The sequence below is a fragment of the Dipodomys merriami genome, unplaced genomic scaffold, assembly GCF_024711535.1.
Source record: "Dipodomys merriami isolate MVZ:Mamm:240054 unplaced genomic scaffold, mDipMer1.0.p SCAF_10, whole genome shotgun sequence".
Classification (NCBI taxonomy): domain Eukaryota; kingdom Metazoa; phylum Chordata; class Mammalia; order Rodentia; family Heteromyidae; genus Dipodomys; species Dipodomys merriami.
This window is the reverse complement of record NW_027202271.1, coordinates 44,823,264-44,845,751: the sequence shown is the minus strand read 5'-3', so window position 1 is coordinate 44,845,751 and position 22,488 is coordinate 44,823,264. Positions and strand designations below refer to the sequence as shown.

The following is a 22,488-nucleotide window of genomic DNA, read 5'->3' as shown; positions in this document are numbered from 1 at the left end:
ACTGGGCTTCCTGCACCTATAAATGTGTTTTTGAAGTGTAGATGATTATCTTTGAATATTGCTTCTTTTTTTGTTATTGCTACTTGAAATGCAGATTAAATTTTTTGCTAAAATTTCTTATTCTATTCTTCATTCTATTTTTTTAAAATATATTTTTTGTCTGTTTTAAATTCCAGATTAAAAGATATATGTTATCCAACTTACTATTGTTTTCTGGAATGAAGCTACTACTTAATCATCCTACTTGTTTTTAATGTATTCCTTTTTGGTCCTAAAAGTTGTTTTCATGTCTGATCTTTGTAGTATTTTTAAAATTTTTCTTTTATTTAAGTATACGAAATATGATTATGTTTTCACCTGTTAATTTTATGAAGCTATTAAGCTATTTGAATCTTTGCAGGTTTGACTATTGCTGGTTCTTTCTTCTCGTTATTGTCCCTAACTCCTTATTTTCTTATATATTCTATGATTTATTTTTCTTAAATCTTAATGTCAAAATAAATGTAGTAAGCATTTGCACAGTTAGTACAATGATCCCATGTTCCCTTCACCTAGTTTTCCTGGTGGTTACATGCTACATGATGTTAGAGCACCATAAAAGCAGTTGACATTTGTACAATGTATGTGAATGATTTTTATGCCATTATAATACACACCATAGACTTGTGTAACTACTACTACACACAAGAGGTAGAACTCTCCATTACTATAGAGATCTCCCTGTGCTATCCAAGAGTGAGTTGTCACCATGCTTATGATTTATTTTTGAAATGGGTTCTCCCTGTATAGCTCCTTCTGGCCCCAAACTCTTGATCTCTGACTGTGTCTCTAGTAGCTGGGATTATATTATAGGTATGAACCACCAAACCTGAATAAAAAAAATGAATTTATGCTCAGGAGGCTGAGATGTGACATGGTTACAAACCAGCTGGGGCAGAGAGTCTGCAAGACTTCATCTCCAGTTAACCAGCAAAATTCTAGCCTAGAGGCATGGCTTAAGTGGTAGAGTGCCAGAGGTGAGCAAGAAACCAAACACAAAGACCTTACATCAAGCCCTGTTACCAACACTAAACAACAATAAATGGTTAATTAGCTCTTTATAATTGAATTGTAAGAATTCCTTATTCTTTATCAAATTTAAATCTTTTTTTTTTTTTTTGTCGGTGGTGGGGCTTGATCTCTGGGCTTGGGCGCTGTCCCTCAGCTCTTCAGCTCAAGGCGAGAACTCTACCGCTTGAGGTACAGTGGTTTATTGGAGATAAGAGTCTCACAGACTTTCCTGCCCGGGGTGGCTTTGAACCTCGATCCTCAGATCTCAGCCTCCTGAGTAGCTAGGATTACAGGCGTGAGCCACCAGTGCCCGGCTTAAAATAAATCTTGATCCAGGCCAATGCCTGTAATCCTAGCTACTCTGGAGGATGAGATTTGAAGATTTGGCTAAGCCAGCCCAGTCAGGAAATTCTGTGAGGCTCTTGTCTCTAATTAACCTGGAAGTCAGTTGTGGCTCAAGTGGTAGAGTTCTAGCCTTCAGCAAGAAAGCTCAGGGACAGCACACAGATACACATTCTCTCTCTCTCTCTCTCTCTCTCTCTCTCTCTCTCTCTCTCTCTCTTTCTCTCTCTCTCTCTCTCTCTCTCTCTCTCTCTCTCTCTCTCTCTCTCTCTCTGTCTCTCTCTTAAATCTTTTGTTGGTGTTTTATTATGGAATGTCTGAACATTGGATGGATGTGATACATAGCAACTTATTTGGCAATATATTCACAGCCTTGAGGTGGATACCAAATGACAGGGAGTGCTACTTGAAGATTGTACTTGGGAACAAAATGAGCAGTCAATGGCTGTGGGAGGCAGGCTTTACAGTATCAAGAGGATGAAATACCTCCTTGTTTCTAGAGGAGGTATGATTCACTCGTTTGAATAATTCCAGGGGCTGGCAGAGAATTAAAACCCTCTAATCAAGGATAAGCAGGCACTGTGCCTGGTCCCTATGATAACAAGCATTTGACTAGGGGGACTTATCTGCTAGAGCAGAGTGGGGAGAGGAAATTGTGGATAGGACATTTGAAGCCCTCCCCATCATATGTCAAGGAAGCACTCAAAATTTGGACTTAATTTTAGGTAGCATATAAAATACAGTTGTGGAGAGCAGTTATCTTGTTTTGTTTCTGAACCTAGAAGACTAGTATTTAAGGCTTTTTTTTTTTTTATTAAGAATGATAGTAGACATATTTTTCCTCTATGAATGAGGGTTTCTATTCTTTTTTTTTTTTTTTGGGTCCGGTCGTGGGGCCTGAACTCTGGGCTTGGGCGCTGTCCCTCAGATCTAGGTTAGAGCTCTACCACTTGAGCCACAGCACCACTTCCAGCTTTTTTCTTTTTGCTTATGTGGTGCTGAGGAATCAAACCCAGGGCCTCAGGCATGCAAGGCAAGCGCTCTACCACTGAGCCACCTTCCCAGCTCCTGAGGGTTTCTATTCTTTTTTTTTGGTATTGCATTTGTTCTTTTTTTTTTTTTTTTTTTTAATTTATTTGTGAACATACTGTGCAGAGGGGTTACAATTACATGGGCAAGATAATGCATACATTTCTTACCAAGCATTGCAGCCTCCTCCTTTGTTTACCCTTCACCTCCCTTCCCAGCCTCCCCCCTCGCCCCCCACCCAATCCTCCCCCCCCTCCCCCCTACCGACATTGTAAAGCTCCTTTTTGACATGACAATTTGTACTTCTCATTGTTGCAACAGGTCCACCTGAATCCTTAAATGACTTGTTTTTCCCCATCTCCTCCATAAGTTATACTGACATCAAATATAGTGAAAGCGGGGGTTATACTGTGGGGGAGGGACATACAAAGCAACAAAGAAATAAACTTATAAATGCGTTAGAAACACATGCATGAAAGAAAAAAAAACATTAAAATACCTATCTAAGGATTCATTTTCCTAACATCACATTATCTGACTTTTTCTGCTTGACTCATACATATACTAGATATTGCAAATAAGGGAAACCATGGGACCTGTGTTTCTTTGTGTCTGGCTTACTTCACTTAATATAATTTTTTCCAAGTTTTTCCATTTCCTAACAAATGGGGCAATGTCATTCTTTCTGATGGAGGCATAGAATTCCATTGTGTATATATACCACATTTTCTTGATCCATTCATCTACTGAAGGGCATCTGGGTTGGTTCCATATCTTAGCTATGGTAAATAATGCTGCAGTAAACATAGTTGTGCTGGTAACTTTAGTGTGGTCTTATTTGTGAACATTTGAGTAAATGCCCAAAAGTGGGATTGCTGGGTCATAGGGGAGCTCTATGTGAAGTCTTTTGAGGAACCTCCATACTTCTTTCCAAAGTGGTTGAACAAGTTTACATTCCCACCAACAATGAAGTAAGGTTCCCTTCTGTCCACATCCCCTCCAGCATCTGTTGTTAGAGTTCTTGATTTTTGTCATTCTAACTGGAGTGAGGTGGTATCTCAATGTTGCTTTGATTTGCATTTCTTTTATGGACTCCACTCCCAAATTACTCAAGCTGATTCAAAACTTTGCAAAGTAGCAGGTTATAAAATTAACCCCCAAAAATCAATGGCTTTTCTGTATGCCAACAATGAGAAAAGTGTGGCTGAAATTAGGAAAGCAACTCCATTTGTAATAGCCCCACAAAAAATAAAATACCTAGGAATTAACTTAACCAAAGAAGTGAAGGACCTCTATGATGAAAACTTTAAAATCTTGAAAAAGGAAATCAACACAGAACTTAAAAAATGGCAAAACCTCCCATGCTCCTGGATTGGAAAGATTAACATCGTGAAAATGGCAATACTTCCCAAGGCTATCTACAAATTCAACGCAATACCTATCAAATTTCCAACCTCATTCTTCAAGGAAATAGAAGAGGCAATCCAAAAATTCATATGGAACAATAAAAGACCCCGAATAGCAAAAACGCTCCTCAATGGAAAGAACACTGCTGGAGGAATATCAATACCAAATTTCAAACTCTACTATAAAGCCATAGTAATCAAAACAGCTTGGTATTGGCATAAGAACAGACCTCAGGACCAATGGAATAGAATTGAAAACCCAGAAATGAACCCACAGACCTATCGCCATCTAATCTTCGATAAGGGAGCTAAAACAATAGAATGGAAGAAAGACAGCCTCTTCAGTAAATGGTGCTGGCAAAATTGGTTAACTACATGTAGAAAACTAAAGCTAGATCCTTATATATCACCCTGCACCAGAATCAACTCCAAATGGATCAAAGACCTCGAAGTCAAAGCAGAAACTCTGAAAACATTACAGGATGGAATAGGAGAAACCCTAGGTCTCCTTGGCTCAGGCCGAAATTTTCTGAATAGAGACCCGGAAACACAACAAATCAAAGAAAGGTTGGCCAAATGGGATTGCATAAAGTTGCAGAGCTTCTGCATGGCAAACGACATAGCTAGCATGATCAATAGAAAGCCCATGGATTGGGAGAAGATCTTTACTAGCCATACAACGGACAAGGGTCTCATATCTAAAATATACTTGGAACTCAAAAAATTAAATCCCCCAACAACAAATCCTCAAAGAAACAACTGCCCAATAAATAAGTGGGCTAAATACTTAAAGAGAAACTTCTCTGAAGAAGAAAGAAGGATGGCCAATAGACTCATGAAGAAATGCTCAACATCCCTAGCCATAAAAGAAATGCAAATCAAAGGGTTTCTATTCTAATGATGTTTTCTATTCAGTTTCCTTGAACACATGAGCCTTTTGGGGGAAAGACTTCATTTCCAAGCCATAACACATTTATTCTAATTTAATTGTCATGAGACCTATATATAGTACTTATTACTGTTAAATCACTTAACAGTTGAGGAAATTGAAGGTCACCCAGCTACTCCAAGTGCTATGAATCAGGATTTAAGCCTACCCTAGGGGCGTCCCCCCCACACCTTTTTTGATACTAGGGTTTGATCTCAGGGCCTCATACTTTTTAAGCTTGCTTTACTCAGCAGTTACTCTACCATTTAAGCCATATCTACAGCCCTACTATTTTCTGGTTATTTCAGAGATAGAGTCTCACAGACCTTGCTGTGTGGAATAGCCTCAAATTGTGATTTTCTGAATCTCAGCCTCCTGAATAGCTAGAATTATGGGTATGACCTAGTCAGGTCTGATTTGTATTTATTTTTATTATCATAAGTAGCTAAATAAAGTGGTTTCAATCAACATATCCATTTATTTGTGCATCTTCATCAATATCTTCCCTTCCATTGTTCTTTTTCATTTCTCTGAACCTCGTCTATCCCTTCAAGTTACCTGGTCCCATTTTTATATATGTATAGTGAATATTATGATTATATCTGCCTACTTTTGTTCTCTCCATTCATTTGCCCTTCTCTTGACCTCCCTCCTTCCCAACATGTTTCAACTTCCTGGTATTCATTTTATTAATTGATGAGTTAGTTGTTTGAAGGAGTTGTGTCATTGCAACTCTCCCTAACATATACTATCCTTTAGAAGAAAAGTTTGTGTGTATAAGCATATAACCCTGTATATGTTTTCTCATTTTTTCCTGTATATGTTTTCAAATGTTCATAATTTAAACCTAACTTCCACATATGAGAGAAAACATGCTCCCTTTGTCTCTAAGTCAGGCCTAACTCTTATTTGCTATCTTGACATACCTCCTACTTTTGAAACTTACCTTTTGTCTTTCTATACTTCCTTGCTGTTATCTTAAGTGAAATCTAGTGACTCAAGGAGCAGTGTACCTCTCCAGTTCTTGATGTTGCCAGTTCCAATAATCTTCATTACTTCTTTCCTAGCTACTTAGTTCTGTTAATACCTGTTTGTTTCTCATCAGCTTAACCTAAAATATTAAAATCATTATCTCTTCATTTTCTGTGTGTGTATGTGTATGTGTGTCTGTTTGTGTGTGTGTGTGTGTGTTTGTGTGTGTGTGTGTGTGTGTTTGTGTGTGTGTGTGTGTGTGTGTGTGTGTGTGTGTGTGTGTGTGTGGTTACGAAGGGTTGAAATTGATCTTTGCATTTGCCGGCAAGTACTCTATATGAGCCACACTCAAGCCCCTCCCCCCCCCTTTTTTTTTCAAACAGAGTCACCCTTTCTATTTGGGCCATCCTGAATTAAGGTCTTCCAATTAATGCTTCCTCCTACTTAGCTAGGATGACAAGCCAATCTGGCTTTTTGTTGGTTTGTATGGCATCTTGCATGCTTTTTGCCTGGGTTATCCTTGAACCAGCATTTTCCAGTCTAAACTAGGGAGACTATGTCAGGCTGAGATAAATAATATCTCCTTATTCTTTCCCTTGTCAGTCCTTTCAGAAATTTTCTTTCTCATATTCTCACTACTTAATTTCTTTGGTTTTGCTGAGTAACCCAGGTTTTTAATTGCCATTTTTATTTCAACTCTGTCTTTTCCTTGCTTTATTTCCTTTTATCATCAAGTATTTACATTTATGGGCAGTTGATACTTGTTAAGCACTAATAGAATCTTAACATTTTAACAACTTAGGCATTTTATGTGCACAGTAACTCTAGTAGAATAGGTGATTTATTTTATAGACTTGGAAACTAACACAAAGTAAGTTCCTACAAATCATATAATCAGCTTTTGTTAGGACTTAAATCTACATCTGTTTTTAATAACATTATAGCATTTTGTCTTTGTTATTGTACTTTAATTTTCTTACTTTGCTCTTGATATTTTAAATTTTCTTATTTTTCTCATCCTCTATCATTCTTATCTGCTAAAACATCAAGCCATAGATTAGTGTAACAGCTTACATTTAAAGCTTACATATTACTAGCTATAAGGTATTTGAAAGATCATTTAAAAATGCTTTTACTAAGTTTAGAATTGGATAGAATGATTATTTTTGGGAGTTACTGATATGCTTAGGCTAGTATGTTATGGTAATGACTGAAAATGGCTTTCATTCAGAAACTCTTGAGACTATTGTATCACAAAAAAGTATTTGCTGTGTATTATAGTAATTTCTTCATCTAAAATAAAAGATAACTTGCCAATAATAGGTCGTGGGCAAGAATGAAATATCATAAACAAAAGAATATATTCTAATCAAAGCAACTTTGTACCTTAATAAAAATAGGAGCCAATGAAAAATTATAGTGTGAGAATGGGAGCTAATTTTAGATCCTGCTTTGGATGAATCTTTCATCTTTTGTACAGTTACCACTTGCAAGTTTTCCTTAAATAAAGGTAATGCAAATTATTTTCGTGTGATAACTGTTTGCATGTTTACATTTTGTTTCATAAAATTTTTAGTGTATGTCCTTCTAAAAGTTGTTATTTCACAGGGTTTCATCTGCCCATTATGTATGAAAAGATGTATAACTGCTATTGACTTGTCGGAACATTATCAGAAAGTACATGCAGAAAATGAAACAAGAGGACAGGAGCTTCTTAATGACTCCAGTGTTACTGTGGGTCCTGTGTATTTCATTTTAGCAGCTTGGTTATGGGTTGCTCAAAATAGCTTTGTTTTTCCCTGCCTGGGTGTTGGTTACCTTTTATGCTACAAGGGAGTATGGATTGCTTTGATTGTGCATGCTTAAATGAAGGCTCAATAAGAAAAATAGTCTCTTGCATCATCTGCTCGGTTTCTCTTACTGTTTGCAACAACCCTTTTGTGAACTTGTAAATAAATATAAAAATCAAGTTAATATTTTTACGTACATTTTGTCATAACATTTGAAACATTTTGCCATAACATTTGAAATGTAAAGTGGTATAACTTCAGCATTTGTAAAGTATTCCATTTTATGTTTGCATCCATAATAGAGAAACATTTTATGTATTTGATGAAAAATTTTTTTTGCTTCAAATGAGTAGAATTGGATCTTTAGTAAAGAATGTTTTTTTTTTATAAAGCCCCATTTTATCACTGAATTAATGAATGACCTTCAGTATTCTTTAACATATGATAACCAAATACATTGTATAGGGATATTCTTGTGAGTTTGTGTTCAAGAAAGCTTTTTTTTTTTTTTATCTTTGTTATTATAAAGGTGATGTACATAGTGGTTACATTTATAAAAATCAGGTAATGAGTACTTTTTAAAAATCTTTGTTGAGAAGGTGATGAGTAGGGGAGGGTGTTACAGTTACATACATAAGGTAATGGTTACATTTGTTTTTAAACACTGTTACCCCATCCCTTCAGTACATTTCTTTTCGGACAGTGTCACTCCTGTTCCAGTTTTCTTCCAGTTTTTTGCAACATTCCCACCTTCAAGTACATAGTTCACTTTATACATAGAGCTTATTCTATTTTTTTTTAAATTGATAGGTTCTTGCTTCCTTTTGCATCCTCCATCTCTGCCTCCTGAGTAGATGGGATTGCAGGCTTGACCCCTGAACTATTTTTGTTTCGTTTTTGACTTTAATTTGTGATCACCCTCCTTCAGCCCCTCTTGTGCTGGTATTATAGTAGTCATTCCACCCACCATGCATGGATAGAATGGCTGATTTCATTACTGTCCATTAGAATTTTTGAGTGCAAATGATTTAGAGAAGTTTAAAGTTGAAAGATATTACTATTGTGTATTTGATTGATTATGCTAATATCTAATATTATAAATACTACTGACAATTGAATGTTATAGAAATCATATAAATACTTTTCTTTTTTTTTTTTTTTTTTTGTCGGTCGTGGGGCTTGAACTCTGGGCCTGGGCGCTGTCCCTCAGCTCTTCAGCTCAAGGCGAGCGCTCTACCACTTGAGCCACAGCGCCACTTCCGGTTTTCTGGTGGTTTATTGGAGATAGGAGTCTCACGGTCTCTCCTGCCCGGGCTGGCTTTGAACCGCGATCCTCAGATCTCAGCCTCCTGAGTAGCTAGGATTACAGGCGTGAGCCACCAGCGCCCGGCTCTAGAGAACAAACAACTAGAGAGAAATCTATTTTAGTCTTTGACTTGTTAATACATTTTTGTAGGTGTGTATATATATATATATATATATATATATATATATATGTATTTAATTTTAATGCACCCAGTTAATCATTAATTCAGTTTCATAAAAAGATACTTTTTCATATGTGTATAGTCTGTCTTCTCAGTTTATTGAAGGCTGAGATTGTATTTTACAAATTATATCCTCCACAGAACTATCATAGAATTTAAATGATACCAGATGGGGCTGGGAAGGTGGCTCAGTGGTAGAGCGCATGCCTTGCATGCCAGAGGCCCTGGGTTCGATTCCTCAGCACCACATAAGCAAAAAGAAAAAAGCCAGAAGTGGCGCTGTGGCTCAAGTGGTAGAGCGCTACCTTGAGCTGAAGAGCTGAGGGACAGCGCGCAGGCCCAGAGTTCAGGCCCCATGACCGGACCCCAAAAAACAAAAAAACAAACAAATAAAATTATACCAGAACTTGGACTTTAAACAGTAAATTACAGTATGAGTTATGACTATATTTTTATATATAAATTGTCGTGTTATATAAATAGTATTTTGAAAGTTTTTCTCTGCCCCCCCCCCCTTTTTTTTAATAGGGCTTTATATGTCCCCAGTGTATGAAATCTCTTGGATCTGCTGATGAGCTTTTCAAACACTACCAGGCAGTTCATGATACTGATAATGATTCTAGTCATGGAGGGGAGGCTAATCTGGCTTTGAAGAGGTACAATATGATAATTTGGATATGAAATATTGCTATGGAATGTGAATGTCATATGTCATAATTCATAATTAGTTTTGAAATAACTCTTTTCAGCCAGGTATGTTGACATAGTTCTATTATCCCAGGCTGAAGTAGGAGTATTATGAATTTAAGAACAGCTTGAACTTCATAATGATATCTTATAAAAACAAAAAATCCTTTCTTGAGTCCTGTTGGTTGTGACTATTATCTTTATTCCTATTTTTATTTCTATTATAAAACTGAGAGTTATGTATAACATTTACTTACGTACATGCTTCTTTTGTTAGAATGCACAACTTGAGAGTTTGGCATAGATAATTCATGACTGTTGAGTAAGGACTCATTTCTTCTTTTTTTATACTAGCTCTATTTTACAGATGAAACTGTCATACTGTCATATATCCTGTCTGCTCCTATCACCAGCCTAGAATATTGCTCTCCTACCAGTCTATCCCATGATTTTTCAAAATCTTGCTAATACATTTTACCTCTGCTAGAGTAGGCTTGCCTTTCTTAATTGTTCAAACTGGCCATTCTCTTCTATTCCTTTTTTTTTTTTTTCTTTTTTTTTCCCCCCAGGGCTGAGGACCGAACCCAGGGCCTTGCGTGTGCCGGGTAGGCGCCCTTCCGCTGGACTAAACCCCCAGCCCTTCTTCTATTCCCTTTAAGACTCATTCAATTCATTGGAATTTTCCTACTCAACTCCTGTTTTTGTATTTTCTATCATGGCTGCCATTGGTAGTGAGATGGAGCAATGAGGATGCCATTATTTACTGTTTACTGTTCAATAGAGGAAGATACATTCTTGACATCCATAATAATAATCTTAAATGAGAGATTCACATGGACTCTGTCCTGCATTTGGGCCTAGCAAAATGTACTTACAATTCTTTGTCAGTTTGTGTCTTAGATGAAGGTAGTGAGAAGCTTCTGAGACAGAAAAGAGAATGTCATACTCAAGGAACAGAAACAATTTAAATGAATAAAGGGGATAATTCTAGATCATCTACATCTTGTCCTTATTAATAAATTTAGATTTCATGCTAACTGCATAGGAAGCCATGAATGTATTGATGGTAAACTAATAAAAGATATTTTGCTTCTGCTCTAGTCACTTGAAGGTGTGTAATTATTTCTTTGAGCAAATTTTTTGGTTTGTTTTATAAAACATGAACTTTGAAATTATTTTTCTAAGAGCTTATATATATATATATGGTGTTGTACAATCTTTAGTAGTTTTTAAAAAAATAATTTGGAAAACTACAGTATTAGTATCTAGTAGTTATTTTTTAAGAGATAAGTGTGTAACTTAAAGAAGATTAACTATTATTTTCTTCCTTCTACCCATACATATTTAGAGATGATATAACACTACTCAGACAAGAGGTACAGGACTTACAGGCTTCACTTAAGGTGAGAATTAAAATGATACTTGTTTATTTTCAGTGTTTCAGATTAAAAATATTTTATTTTTATTTTTATTTTTTTTAAATTTAATTTTATTTTATTTGAGAACATACTGTACAGAGGGGCTACAATTACATGGGCAGGATAATGCATACATTTCTTACCAAGCATTGCAGCCTCCTCCTTTGTTTACCCTTCACCTCCCTTCCCAGCCTCCCCCCTCCCTCCACCCAATTATACCCCCCTCCCCCCCCACACCGACATTGTAAAACTGGTTTTGACATGACATTTTGTACTTCTCATTGTTGCAACAGGTAAAAATATTTTAAAATTTACTAATCAAAAATCTCTTTAATTAGGAAGAAAAATGGTACTCAGAAGAATTAAAGAAAGAACTAGAAAAATATCAAGGACTGCAGCAGCAAGTAATTGCTTTTTTTATTGGCTTATGTTAGCTGTATATGGGGAGATTTCTTTGTTACATTACCACACATGTTTACCTTGTATTCCAATCAATTTCACCCCTATCTATTATACTTCCTGCCCCCTAGTAACTTTCTTGAATACTTGAAATGTGTTTTTTTTTTCTTTTTTTTTTTAATTGTGAAAATACTATTCAGAGGGGTTACAATTACATGGGCAAGATAATGAGTACATTTCTTATCAAGCATTGTTGCCTCCTCCTACTTGTTTATTTTCATTGATGAAAATTAAGCATAAAACCTTTTTGTAGTAACAATATAATTTTAGAATTTGATTTTCTGTGTTTAATAGCCTATAACATATTCTTTGTAATTCTTATGAATGGAAAGAAATGTATGAGACAAGCTCCCACAGAGTTTAACCCAAAGAAAAATGAAAAAAAAAAAAAAAAAAAGTCTCCCTTTCCCTTGCTCTCTCCTAGTTTTCACTGCTGTCACCACCTGCAAGTTATATAGTTCATTTTTCCATGATTTTAAAAAAATATTAATTATTTTAGTGGTGATAGTTTAATGACATTCTAGCTTATTACTTTCATATGATGTTTTATACGGTAACAATAAGGAGACTAGCAAGGTATGATTTTATAATCATATGGTTTATTACTATACAAAGAAGTTTCTTAGATCTACAATGCTTAAACAAGGGTATAATAATGTTAACAAATCCCACAGAAAATATACCCAATAGATGACATACATTAATTATATAGTGGGTTCCATAATTATTAAGTTCTTAATTGCTGAATGATGTTAGAAGCATGTCTCTGTGGAAGGTAAAGTTAATTAAATTTTGAGATATTTCTTTTGAGTAGTCTCTTGGGAGTGATATCCAACCTAGTAGGGAGAGATCACTTGCTGCTAAATGAAGGTACAGATGATACTTCAGAGTTAAAGGCCAAGTGAGCCTGAGCTATGTATGGGTTTTGGAAAGGTAGTTGAGAGAGTTCTTGCCTGCTTGGGTGTGCTGGATTTAAGCTTTTACTCAAGCTGAGTGCTGGACTTAAAGCTGTGAGACTCAGGTTTAAATATAGTAGTTGAGGTTAGTACCTCACAGATGGGATTTTATAAGCTCTGATATCATATATATATATATATTTACATAATTCTATCTTTGAACTGGTAAACTGGTTGTTAAATCACTGTTAGTCTGTCTAATTACATCTTAAGGATATGGAATAATGAGAACTCCTAAACTTTAATTTTCGACAAAATCTTGCTATTTAACCTAGACGACCTGGCTATCGGACATAATTTTAAGACTGAAAATTATACAGTGCTGCCTTCTCTTTTTCTAATGCATTTGTCTTTTTTCCCCACCAAGGAGCCAAAGCCTGATGGACTGGTGGCTGATTCATCATCAGGTAAACTTAAAACTTTTCATTTTGCTTTTATTTTCTCATTCTGTTTTTTTGTTTGTTTAATGCCTACTAGAGGAATTTTATTAGTAGTTGTACTTTAAGGCTGGAAAACACTCAAGATAATTCTAGATGTAGAAAGTTACCTGTGTACTTCATACTTACTTGGACAGTTGACTAAAATCTTGATGTTTTAGTTCATTATATCCTGAAGTTATAAACTTCTAAAGCATTACCACAATATTATTGTTTAATACAAATTTAAGTCTGTATTAAAGAATGATACAGTTTTTGTCCCTTGAAGTAAATTGATGAAACTAACATTGTTGTGTCTTTAGAGGAATGCTCAACAAATACTTAAAATTAGATTGTGATATTAGATGTTGTATTTAAAAAAGCTCTTTTAAGAATGAAGCAATAGTGGGGTACCATGGCTTATGCCTGTAAACCTAGGTATTCAGTATGCTGAGATCTGAGGATTGCAGTTTGAAGCCAGCCTTGGCAGAAAAGTCCCTGTGAGAGTTATCGCCAATCAGCCACTCAAAATGGAAGTGCAGTTGTGACTCAAAGTGGTAGAGAGCTATCCTTGAGTAGAAAAGAGCTCAGGGCAGCACCCAGGCCCTGAGTTCAAGTCCCACAATGGATCAAAAAACACACACAAAAAAAAGAAACAATTTTATAGATTTGATTGTATACTCGAATTTTTTCAAGTACTTGATCTTAACCATTTCTAATTTCATCTCTTTTTTTTTAACTTATAAGAAGAGCAGAATTTCTACTTCTAATTAGATAATAGACATGTTGGTTGTTATTACTACTACAATAATTATGATATAGTTAATAACAGTTTCATATATGCAACTAGGATTGCATTTAAATAACTGCTATACATTTTTGTAGAACTGCAGTCTTTGGAACAACAATTAGAAGAAGCTCAAACAGAAAATTTTAATATTAAACAAATGAAAGATTTATTTGAACAGAAAGCAGCCCAACTTGCTACTGAAATTGCAGGTAAATTTATTAGAATATTTTAGCTAAGTATTCAGTCTTACTATCTTTTCTTACTACATATTCTAGAAAAAGCCATAGTGTTTCAATGTAATAGGGTGATTGCTATAATGGTGATTATTCAGTGGAATTTAATGATAGTACAATTGCTTCTTCAAAGGACTTTTTTTTTCCTGTAGATTTTTATTGAAATTTACAGAAGATAGATTTTCTCTTGTGGTATTCTAAATGAATAAAAGATAATATTTTAAATAATTACATAATGTAATAGGCATTTAATGCTTGGTTTTGCCAGCAGGTACACGTAACTGTAGAGTTTTTTATTTTTGCTTGTTACCACTATAAAATTTTTTAAATTACCTTTTAAGTAGTTGTACAAATGCATTGCTGTTTATGAATATAAAACATTGAATGTGATTAAGTATATATTAAAATGCTCATTGGCTTAGTGTTGGGGGGAATTTATGTAGACAAAAATATTTCACTGCTTTTTTTTCCACTGATCATTTAATGTAACCAGAAGTGTAATTTTATTGTGCATATTTATAATTACATAAAGAATGTGAATTAGATGGGAGCTGGTGTCTCACACCTGTAATCCTAACTACTCAGGAGGCTGAGATCTGAGGATTGCTGTTCAAAGCCAGCCCAGGCAAGAAAGTCTCTGAGACTCGTATCTCCAGTTAAGTAACAGAAAACCAGAAGTGGCACTGTGGCTGAAGTAGTAGAAAGCTCGTCTTGAGCTGAAGAACTGAGGGACATCACCCAGGCCCAGAATTCAAGCCCTATGACCGACCAAAGGAAAATAAAAAAGAATGTGAATTAGAATTAGAGTGGCATATAGATATGTAGAGTACTATATAAGAATTTAAAAAACTGTCTTTTAGAGTTAATGTCATAAAGCTAATATTTATATTATTATATATGATTAGATTTAAAGTCAAAATATGATGAGGAAAGGAGTCTTCGAGAAGCTGCTGAACAAAAAGTGATACATTTGACAGAAGAATTAAACAAACAGGCCACTGTCATTCAAGATCTGAAAACTGAGCTGGTAATTTAGAAACTGTTTATTGGAATTGTACCTTTCTAGAGTAAAATGAAATGAAAACTCTGAAGATTCTTTTTTTTTCAATTGCTTTTATGGTGCTGAGGAATATACTTTGAGCATCATATATATTGTAGAATATACTCTTTCATATGCTGAAGAAATATTTTAAAATTAGTTAGAATAAACGGAGGAAAGTAAAAAAATAACCTATATCTTGCCATCTGTGATAAATACTGAAAACAAAAATGGTATATTATTATGCATAACTTATTACCTTAACATTTTTGTTATTTAAATATAATGTCTTTTTAGTGTTTTCCATATCTTATTTTTCCTCACAGTTTAGTTCTATAAAAACACACCTACTTTTAGGATACCTTCAGTTTGATTTCTAGCTTTCATTTAAATTTAATTTAAAATTAACTTCGTATAAAATCCAAGCCATCATATTTCTTCCATGACTGCATTTCTCTCATTGCTACCATAATTTACATTCTCCCAGGCTTCACAGCCTTGAGTTAATCTTTGACTTCTTTTTTTCCTTTATAAATATATGAATCAATTAATTAATTATAAACCTTAATGATGCTCACATCTTTTCCTTTTTAAAATATATTTTGTTGTTGTTGCTTATAATGCTGGGGATAAAATCCAGAACCTTATGCATGCTAGGCATAAGCTCTACCATTGACGTACATTCTTTAATTTTCATTTCTAGTTTCCTAGGATAGAAATGGGAAGACTACAACATTTATCAAGTCATTGTTATTACTAATGTATACTATTTGTGAAGGAAAAGATAGCAAATAAAATAGTAAAGATAAGTAAAGATAATGTGCAGTTGTGACATTAAACCTCTAAGTTGTAATACTATTAAATACAAGGTAACATGGGAAGAGTAGGTTGCCTCATTAGGGAGGAATTGGTGCTCAATATTTGGAGTAAAAAGTTAATAGTAAGGATTTCTTTCATTCTGATTTCCTTTTAGTGAAACTATTCTAAAGATTGGCAACTAGTTGTAATTTTTTGCTGTAAATTTTAAATAAAATCTGTTTTCATAGCTTCAGAGGCCTGGTATAGAAGATGTTGCTGTGCTAAAGAAAGAACTGGTCCAAGTTCAAACTCTAATGGATAATATGACATTGGAGCGTGAGAGAGAATCTGAAAAACTCAAAGATGAATGTAAAAAGTTACAAGAAGAATATGCTAACACAGAGGTAATGAAGTCAGCATATTTAAATGTAATTGAGAGTATAGAGTTTATTATTGAGTAAAGCCTGCATTTGAAATTTTGCTGAGTGGCCTTTCAAAATGCCATCATTTCATTTGATCTGAATGGTTTATATCTGCAGTCATTGTGGTTTGATAGTGTGTCTTAATTTTATTTTATAAAGATTGACACTTGGAGTGGAATGTTTTTATAATAGATTATTAATTTGGTAAATAAATGACACAAGAAAAGATTGTATTTAAAGTTAAATTTATTCAAGGCTAGTTAATAAATTGTAATTGAGATTATCTTAATTTTGTAGGAATAAAGGAAGAATGATACTTAATTCATATTCTACAATTATACCTATATTATAAATACTGTTTGTTTTGTTTATTTGGAGGCTTGAACTTAGGCTGTAAGCTTTTGGTCTACTTGTTTGTTCATGGCCATTTCAGATGGTCTGATAATTGCCTTATAAATGAATTTCTGCTATTTAAAAAAATTATTACCTTTGTATTTTCCCAAATTATTTAATATATTTGTTATAAGTCGAGAACCAGTGGCTCATGCCTGTAATCCTAGCTACTCAGTAGGCTGAGAGCTGAGGATCGTGGTTCAAAGCTAGCCTGGACAGGAAATCTGTGAGACTCTTATCTCCAAGAAACTACTCAAAAAAGCATGAAGTGTCACTGTGGCTCAAGTGGTACAACATTCACCTTCAGCAAAAGAAGCTCAGAGACAACACCCTGTGTTCAGGTCCCCCTCCCCAAATTTTTTTTAACAATAACTTGAAATGTTTTTGAATTGTATCTTTCACCATTTCTGTATGAAAAAATTAGTTTGATTCCTTGATCTCATTTATTTGTTTATAACTTAATTAGTTTTTAGCTTTTATTTTTTTCTGAATCTGTTGTGTGCATTTTATGAATTTATTAATATTTAGTCCTACTTATTCTTGCTATAGCACTGAACCATATGAACTTAAATATTTAAGCCAACAGTAAAGCCCATTAAAAACCATTAAAGAGGGAAAAACTGAGAGAGAATGAGCGAAGGGATGACGTTGTGCAAAAGAAATGCATTCATTACCTGACTCATGTACTGTAACTCCTCTCTATACAATAAAAATTAAAAATTAAAAAAGCCATTAAAGATACTTAAGATCCAAGAATTTATCACTTGGCATTTCTAGTTGGAACTGAAGACACAGAGAATGATTTATGTTATTATATGTCTTAGTGTTCATTGTTTTTATTGAAAGTATTTACCTTGTGAATTGATTGGAAATGGAGGATTTAAAGGTTACATGTTATTTCATAAAATATATATATAATTTAAAATACTAAAGTTTAACAGTGGGTGTGATCTTCAATGGAAATTATTTAAGAAATTTTTATTTGTATTCCAGTACATTCATTTGCAGCCTGTGTTTTTTTTTTTTTTTGGTTGGTCGTGGTCCTTGAACTCTGGCCTGGGCACTGTCCCTGTGCTCTTCAGCTCAAGGCTCCCGCTCTACCACTTGAGCCACAGTGCCACTTCTGGCTTTCTGGTGGTTAATTGAGATGAGAGTCTCATAGACTTTCCTGCCTGGGCTGGCTTTGAACCATGATTCTCAGATCTCAGCCTCCTGAGTAGCTAGGATTACAGGTGTGAGCTCCTGGTACCTGGCTGCATCCTGGTTTTAAGTGCAAAGTGGTTTATATCAGTATAGAATATGTATGTTAAAAGCCATGCAAAGTTTTTAGGGCATTTAAAAATTAATATTTATATGTATTATATATATATAGTAATTTGAAACCATATTCATAGGCATATTTGGTCATTTATATTATGTGCTCTATGTGTGTTTTTGTCAGTCTTGTCTTCCATCTTTCATCCATCATTTTATTATTTTTCTGCTTTCTAATGGAGATGCTTAAATTTGAGGTAATGTGTTTTTAAAAGCTTTTTAATATTAATAATATGCCTAACATTTCACCTTTTCATGTCTTAAGACAATGTTATGTTTTAAGTCAATCTCAGAACTTCAAAGACATACTTATTTTTTGATTTGCTATCAAGCAAATTTTCTAACATATAAAAATGATTTTTTCAATGCTAGTAGAATATTAAAGCAATACTTCTAATGTATTTAAAGTACCAACAGGATTTTTGATCAAAGTATTGTTCCTTAAAACAATTCATATTGAGTGACTGGGAAGGTGGCTCAGTGATAGACTGCTTGCCTTGCATTCATGAGGCCCTGGGGTTGATTTCTCAATACCACATTAGCAGAAAAAGCTGTGGCTCAAGTAGTAGAATGCTAACCTTGAGCTGAAGAGCTGAGGGACAGCGCCCAGGCCCAGGGTTCAGGCTCCATTACTGGCAAAAGAAAACAAAAAATCATATTGAATTCAATAACATATAGTATCAAGGAAATGCAAACTTGTATAGGATCTAATATGCTGTTTCTGTGATAATAGCTATCAGGTGAGTAGAATTGTGATCTTTTTGGAGTGCGTATTAAGTGGCAGGAACTACTTTAAGTGTGAGAAATATAACACTGAATATGAGTGCCTGATCTTAAAAGACTTACATTCCTTTGTGGAACTCAAACAGTATATAATTAAACTATTTGGGACATCTAGTGTGTGGGTTTTCACTGCTGTGAAAGACACTTGAGAGAAGCAATTTAAAATGAAGAAAGATTTGTTTGTCTCACTTTTTCAGAGGTTTCACTTGAAGATTGGTTGAATCACTTGCTTTGACCTTGATGTGAGACAGAATATCATGACAGTGGGAGTGTGTAGCAGAGGCTATTTTCTTCATAACAGACAAGTAGCAGAGAGGAAGGGGTTTGGGGACAGAATAGACCCACCAAAGATATGCTCCCAGTGACCTCCTTCCTTCCACTAGGCTCTACCCCTGAAAGTTTCCATCACCTCCCAGTAAGGTCAGCAAATAGATTCCATCAGTAGACCAATTCATTGATTAGGTTTAGGTCCTCACAATCCATTCAACTATCAACGATTGGATCCATCATGTGAGTCCATCACCTGAGTCTAGTCCCTCTAGCTCTTGAGTCTTTTGGCGGGGGGATCTTTCATATCCAAACTGTAATGTGACAGAAAGAACAAAGATGTTATGAAGATTGCACATTGCTTGTGCCATGATGGAACATTTGGGGAAATTTTAAATAGAATGGTCAGGAATCATCTCAAGGAGGATCTAAGTGATAATAAAGTTAGGTAGAATCATGGTGAAGCACTGAGTGTGAAGATCTCTGGGAAGAAGTACAACAGATGTTGAAATCAAAGGTGTAGATGAGCCTGTCTGTTAAGCTGCAAGGAGATTCAATGGAACAAAAGCTGAGATCCTAGAGTTTCAATTATTGTGACATATGAAGAGGGAACATATTTTATTCCTTTGAAACTGGTCTTTCTTTAATATTTTATAAAAGATTGAAACAATTGTAATTCATCTTCTTCCTCCCCTTCCTTATGGTTAAGTCTACCTTTTAGTATGTACTCCTCCCATGCTTTTCATTTTTGGAAGAGACTTCATCTTGACCAAATTATCTTTGTAAAAATTTTAGATTTTTAAAAAATAATAAAATTTAGTGTACAAAAGGTAAATACGATACCTAAATTTCTAGTTCTTTAGTTGTTTAGTTTGTATCACTATCACAATGAATTAGTAGCCTATTCATCTTTAAAATTAAAGCACTCATTTGTAACATATGCATGTGTAACTATTAATATGTTAAGAATGTTCTAAAATTATTTCTTACCAGTAATACAAAATTTATTCAGTAAAAAAGATACAGGCAATGGAAAAACTAACTTTAACAATATAAAAAGCAAAACCAGCAAACAATATTAGAAATACAGATTTCTTTGTTCATGTGATTTGCAGGAAACCATTCTTAAAAAACAGTAGCTGCCGCGGACCGGGTTCTGTCGGGACGAAGGAGGATACCTAGGGGAGGAACCTGGAATAGGACGGGGAGATGGCAAACAGACAACTCACACACATTAGGAGTGGATGCTGAGTGCTGAGTGCTGAGTGCGATTTAATGCAGAGGATAACAAACTTTTATAGCAAAAAGTCTCCATAAGAAAGGACAAAAGGTTACATAATCTTGCTGCAGGGCTTCATTCTTGGGCGGTCACCAGCTGGTCGCCTGAAAGGCACTTGTTTCCGGCTTTACCTCTATTTTTAAGAAATACAATTGGTTTCGATGATTGTCACCAATTAACCACTACTTTTTTCTATAGAGGCCTTAACTGTCCCATTAAGATCTTTCCTGTTCCTTCTTTAATAGTAAGCACCAAGGAGACTTAGATTTAGCAAGTCTCTTAGTAAATGAGGAAGTTCTTTCTCCTAAGTAGTTATCTCAGCAATTGCCATACATTCTTTCTGTTCTAGCCGCGCCTACAACTTTTTGTAAATCTCTTACAAACAATTCCTTCTGCTGAAGTGACTTTGTGAAACCCCCAATACTTTTATATTTACTTATAACTTGTCTACTAGCCTCCATAAGAGGGGTTTCAGGGTAGCACTTAACTCTGGTGAGTTAGTCATATTTTTAAGACACTCATCAGATATTGGAGTCGTCAAACACTCTTAAGAGCTTTGAATAAGGGAACGTTGACAATGAGTAAGTACAATGAGCAGTAGAAACAGTAAAAGATTAATAGGCACTCTTATGAGGAAAAGATAGGCAGAAACACATCTTTTCCAGGGGTTTTGCCAGCCTTTTCCCAGGAGTAGGCCTCTTAGAAGCCCTATTCTCCGAGGTAGACTTCGGTGAAGTCCCAAAACTTGGAGATAGGTTTCTGTAAAGCCCCGTTCTCTGAGGTAGACTTCGGTGAAGTCCCAAAACTCAGAGATAGGTCTCGAGGCCCCTATCATGGTCTGATAGATGGTTTCCCATGCTAAGCAGACTCTACTGGGGTCGGCGTGGCAAGTAGCCTTTTAAATGTTTGAACTAATTGAAAGTTCACGTTGCCAATATCTTTGCTTATTTGATTTTCTCATTTTTTGAAAAATAAGCAGTTATTTTAATAATAAACATTAATTTTTGTTTTTTAAAAATGTTAAAATACATTAAAGCATTTTTTTTATGCTAATACTGGGGCTTGAACTCAAGGCTTCACATTCTTGCTTGGCTTTTTGTCTTAAAGTTGGCACTCTGTCATTTGAGCCACATGTACATCTCTGGACTCTTGCTGGTTAATTGGAGACACTAAAGCAAAGTTTTTTTTTTGTTGTTGTTGTTGTTTTTTGTTTTCCAACTTTTATACCTGACCATTGAGTGATCTAGCTTAATGAAACCACATGTAATTTTAGTTAGAAACTTCTTAGGACAAATAATTAGAAAGGTGATTCGCAAAGATCAAAGATGTTTGAATATATATGCCTTAAAAGGAAAAGCTTTTGCTATGGAAATTCAGAGAAATTAAAAATGTAATATCAGAGAATTGAAGAATACCATTTAAAAACCAATAAAGTTCCCAGCTGGTCTCTGGATAGATTAAAATGTTTCATTTCATGTATCAGTGAATAAATGAAGTTGTGCATCTTGGGTAAATATTAAATTAATTTTAAACATCTCCTAAAAGGGTGAGGCAGAAGAGAGAGTGTTCAAGTAAAGAAAGAATTTGGAAGTTCTACGTATTATTTCAGTTTAATCACATCAAAATAAATAAATAAATAAATAAATATGTAATCTTAAGGTCTTTGTTTTCTTTCATGTACTTTTTCACTTAGTTTACTCTTGTTATTATTTTATTTTGTAGGCTACAATAAGTCAGCTAAAGAGTGAACTTGCCAAAGGCCCTCAAGAAGTTGCTGTGTATGTACAAGAACTACAAAAACTTAAAAGTTCAATTAATGAATTAACACAAAAAAATCAGGTGAGAACTTTAAACCTACATATGATCAATTCATTTTTATCTATCTTAAATTTTAATTTTTATGTTTTATTTGTATTCTAGTTCAAGACAATGTCCTTATGTATGTATATTTATTTATGTTGTATGCATGTATATTAATGCTCATAGTTTTGGAGCAGGGATTAATACTAATTCTTTTCCCCTATTCCTGTATTTTCTTGGTGGTGAGAAAGTACAGAGCTATTTAAAAAAAACTCTTTAGGGGCTGGGAAGGTGGCTCAGTGGTAGAGCGCTTGCTTTGCATGCTCAAGGCCCTGGGTTTGATTCCTCAGCACCACATAAGCAAAAAGAAAAAAGCCGGAAGTGGTGCTGTGGCTCAAGTGGTAGAGCGCTAGCCTTGAGCTGAAGAGCT

At 34.8% G+C, this 22,488-nt stretch overlaps 1 protein-coding gene across 2 annotated transcripts in view; it reads left to right on the top strand.

Annotated features, from left to right (window-relative positions):
* Eea1 (early endosome antigen 1) overlaps window positions 1–22,488 on the top strand; it is a 102,576-nt gene that overhangs the window by 30,692 nt on the left and 49,396 nt on the right. The window contains exons 3-11 of one of the 2 annotated variants that reach the window (XM_069989751.1): window positions 7,336–7,461; window positions 9,533–9,660; window positions 11,040–11,094; window positions 11,448–11,513; window positions 12,892–12,931; window positions 13,826–13,939; window positions 14,869–14,990; window positions 16,049–16,204; window positions 21,981–22,097. In XM_069989751.1, the coding sequence (XP_069845852.1) occupies window positions 7,336–7,461; window positions 9,533–9,660; window positions 11,040–11,094; window positions 11,448–11,513; window positions 12,892–12,931; window positions 13,826–13,939; window positions 14,869–14,990; window positions 16,049–16,204; window positions 21,981–22,097 (924 nt within the window). The remainder of the gene's footprint in view (window positions 1–7,335; window positions 7,462–9,532; window positions 9,661–11,039; window positions 11,095–11,447; window positions 11,514–12,891; window positions 12,932–13,825; window positions 13,940–14,868; window positions 14,991–16,048; window positions 16,205–21,980; window positions 22,098–22,488) is intronic. The other variant, XM_069989760.1, reaches the window with a different exon arrangement.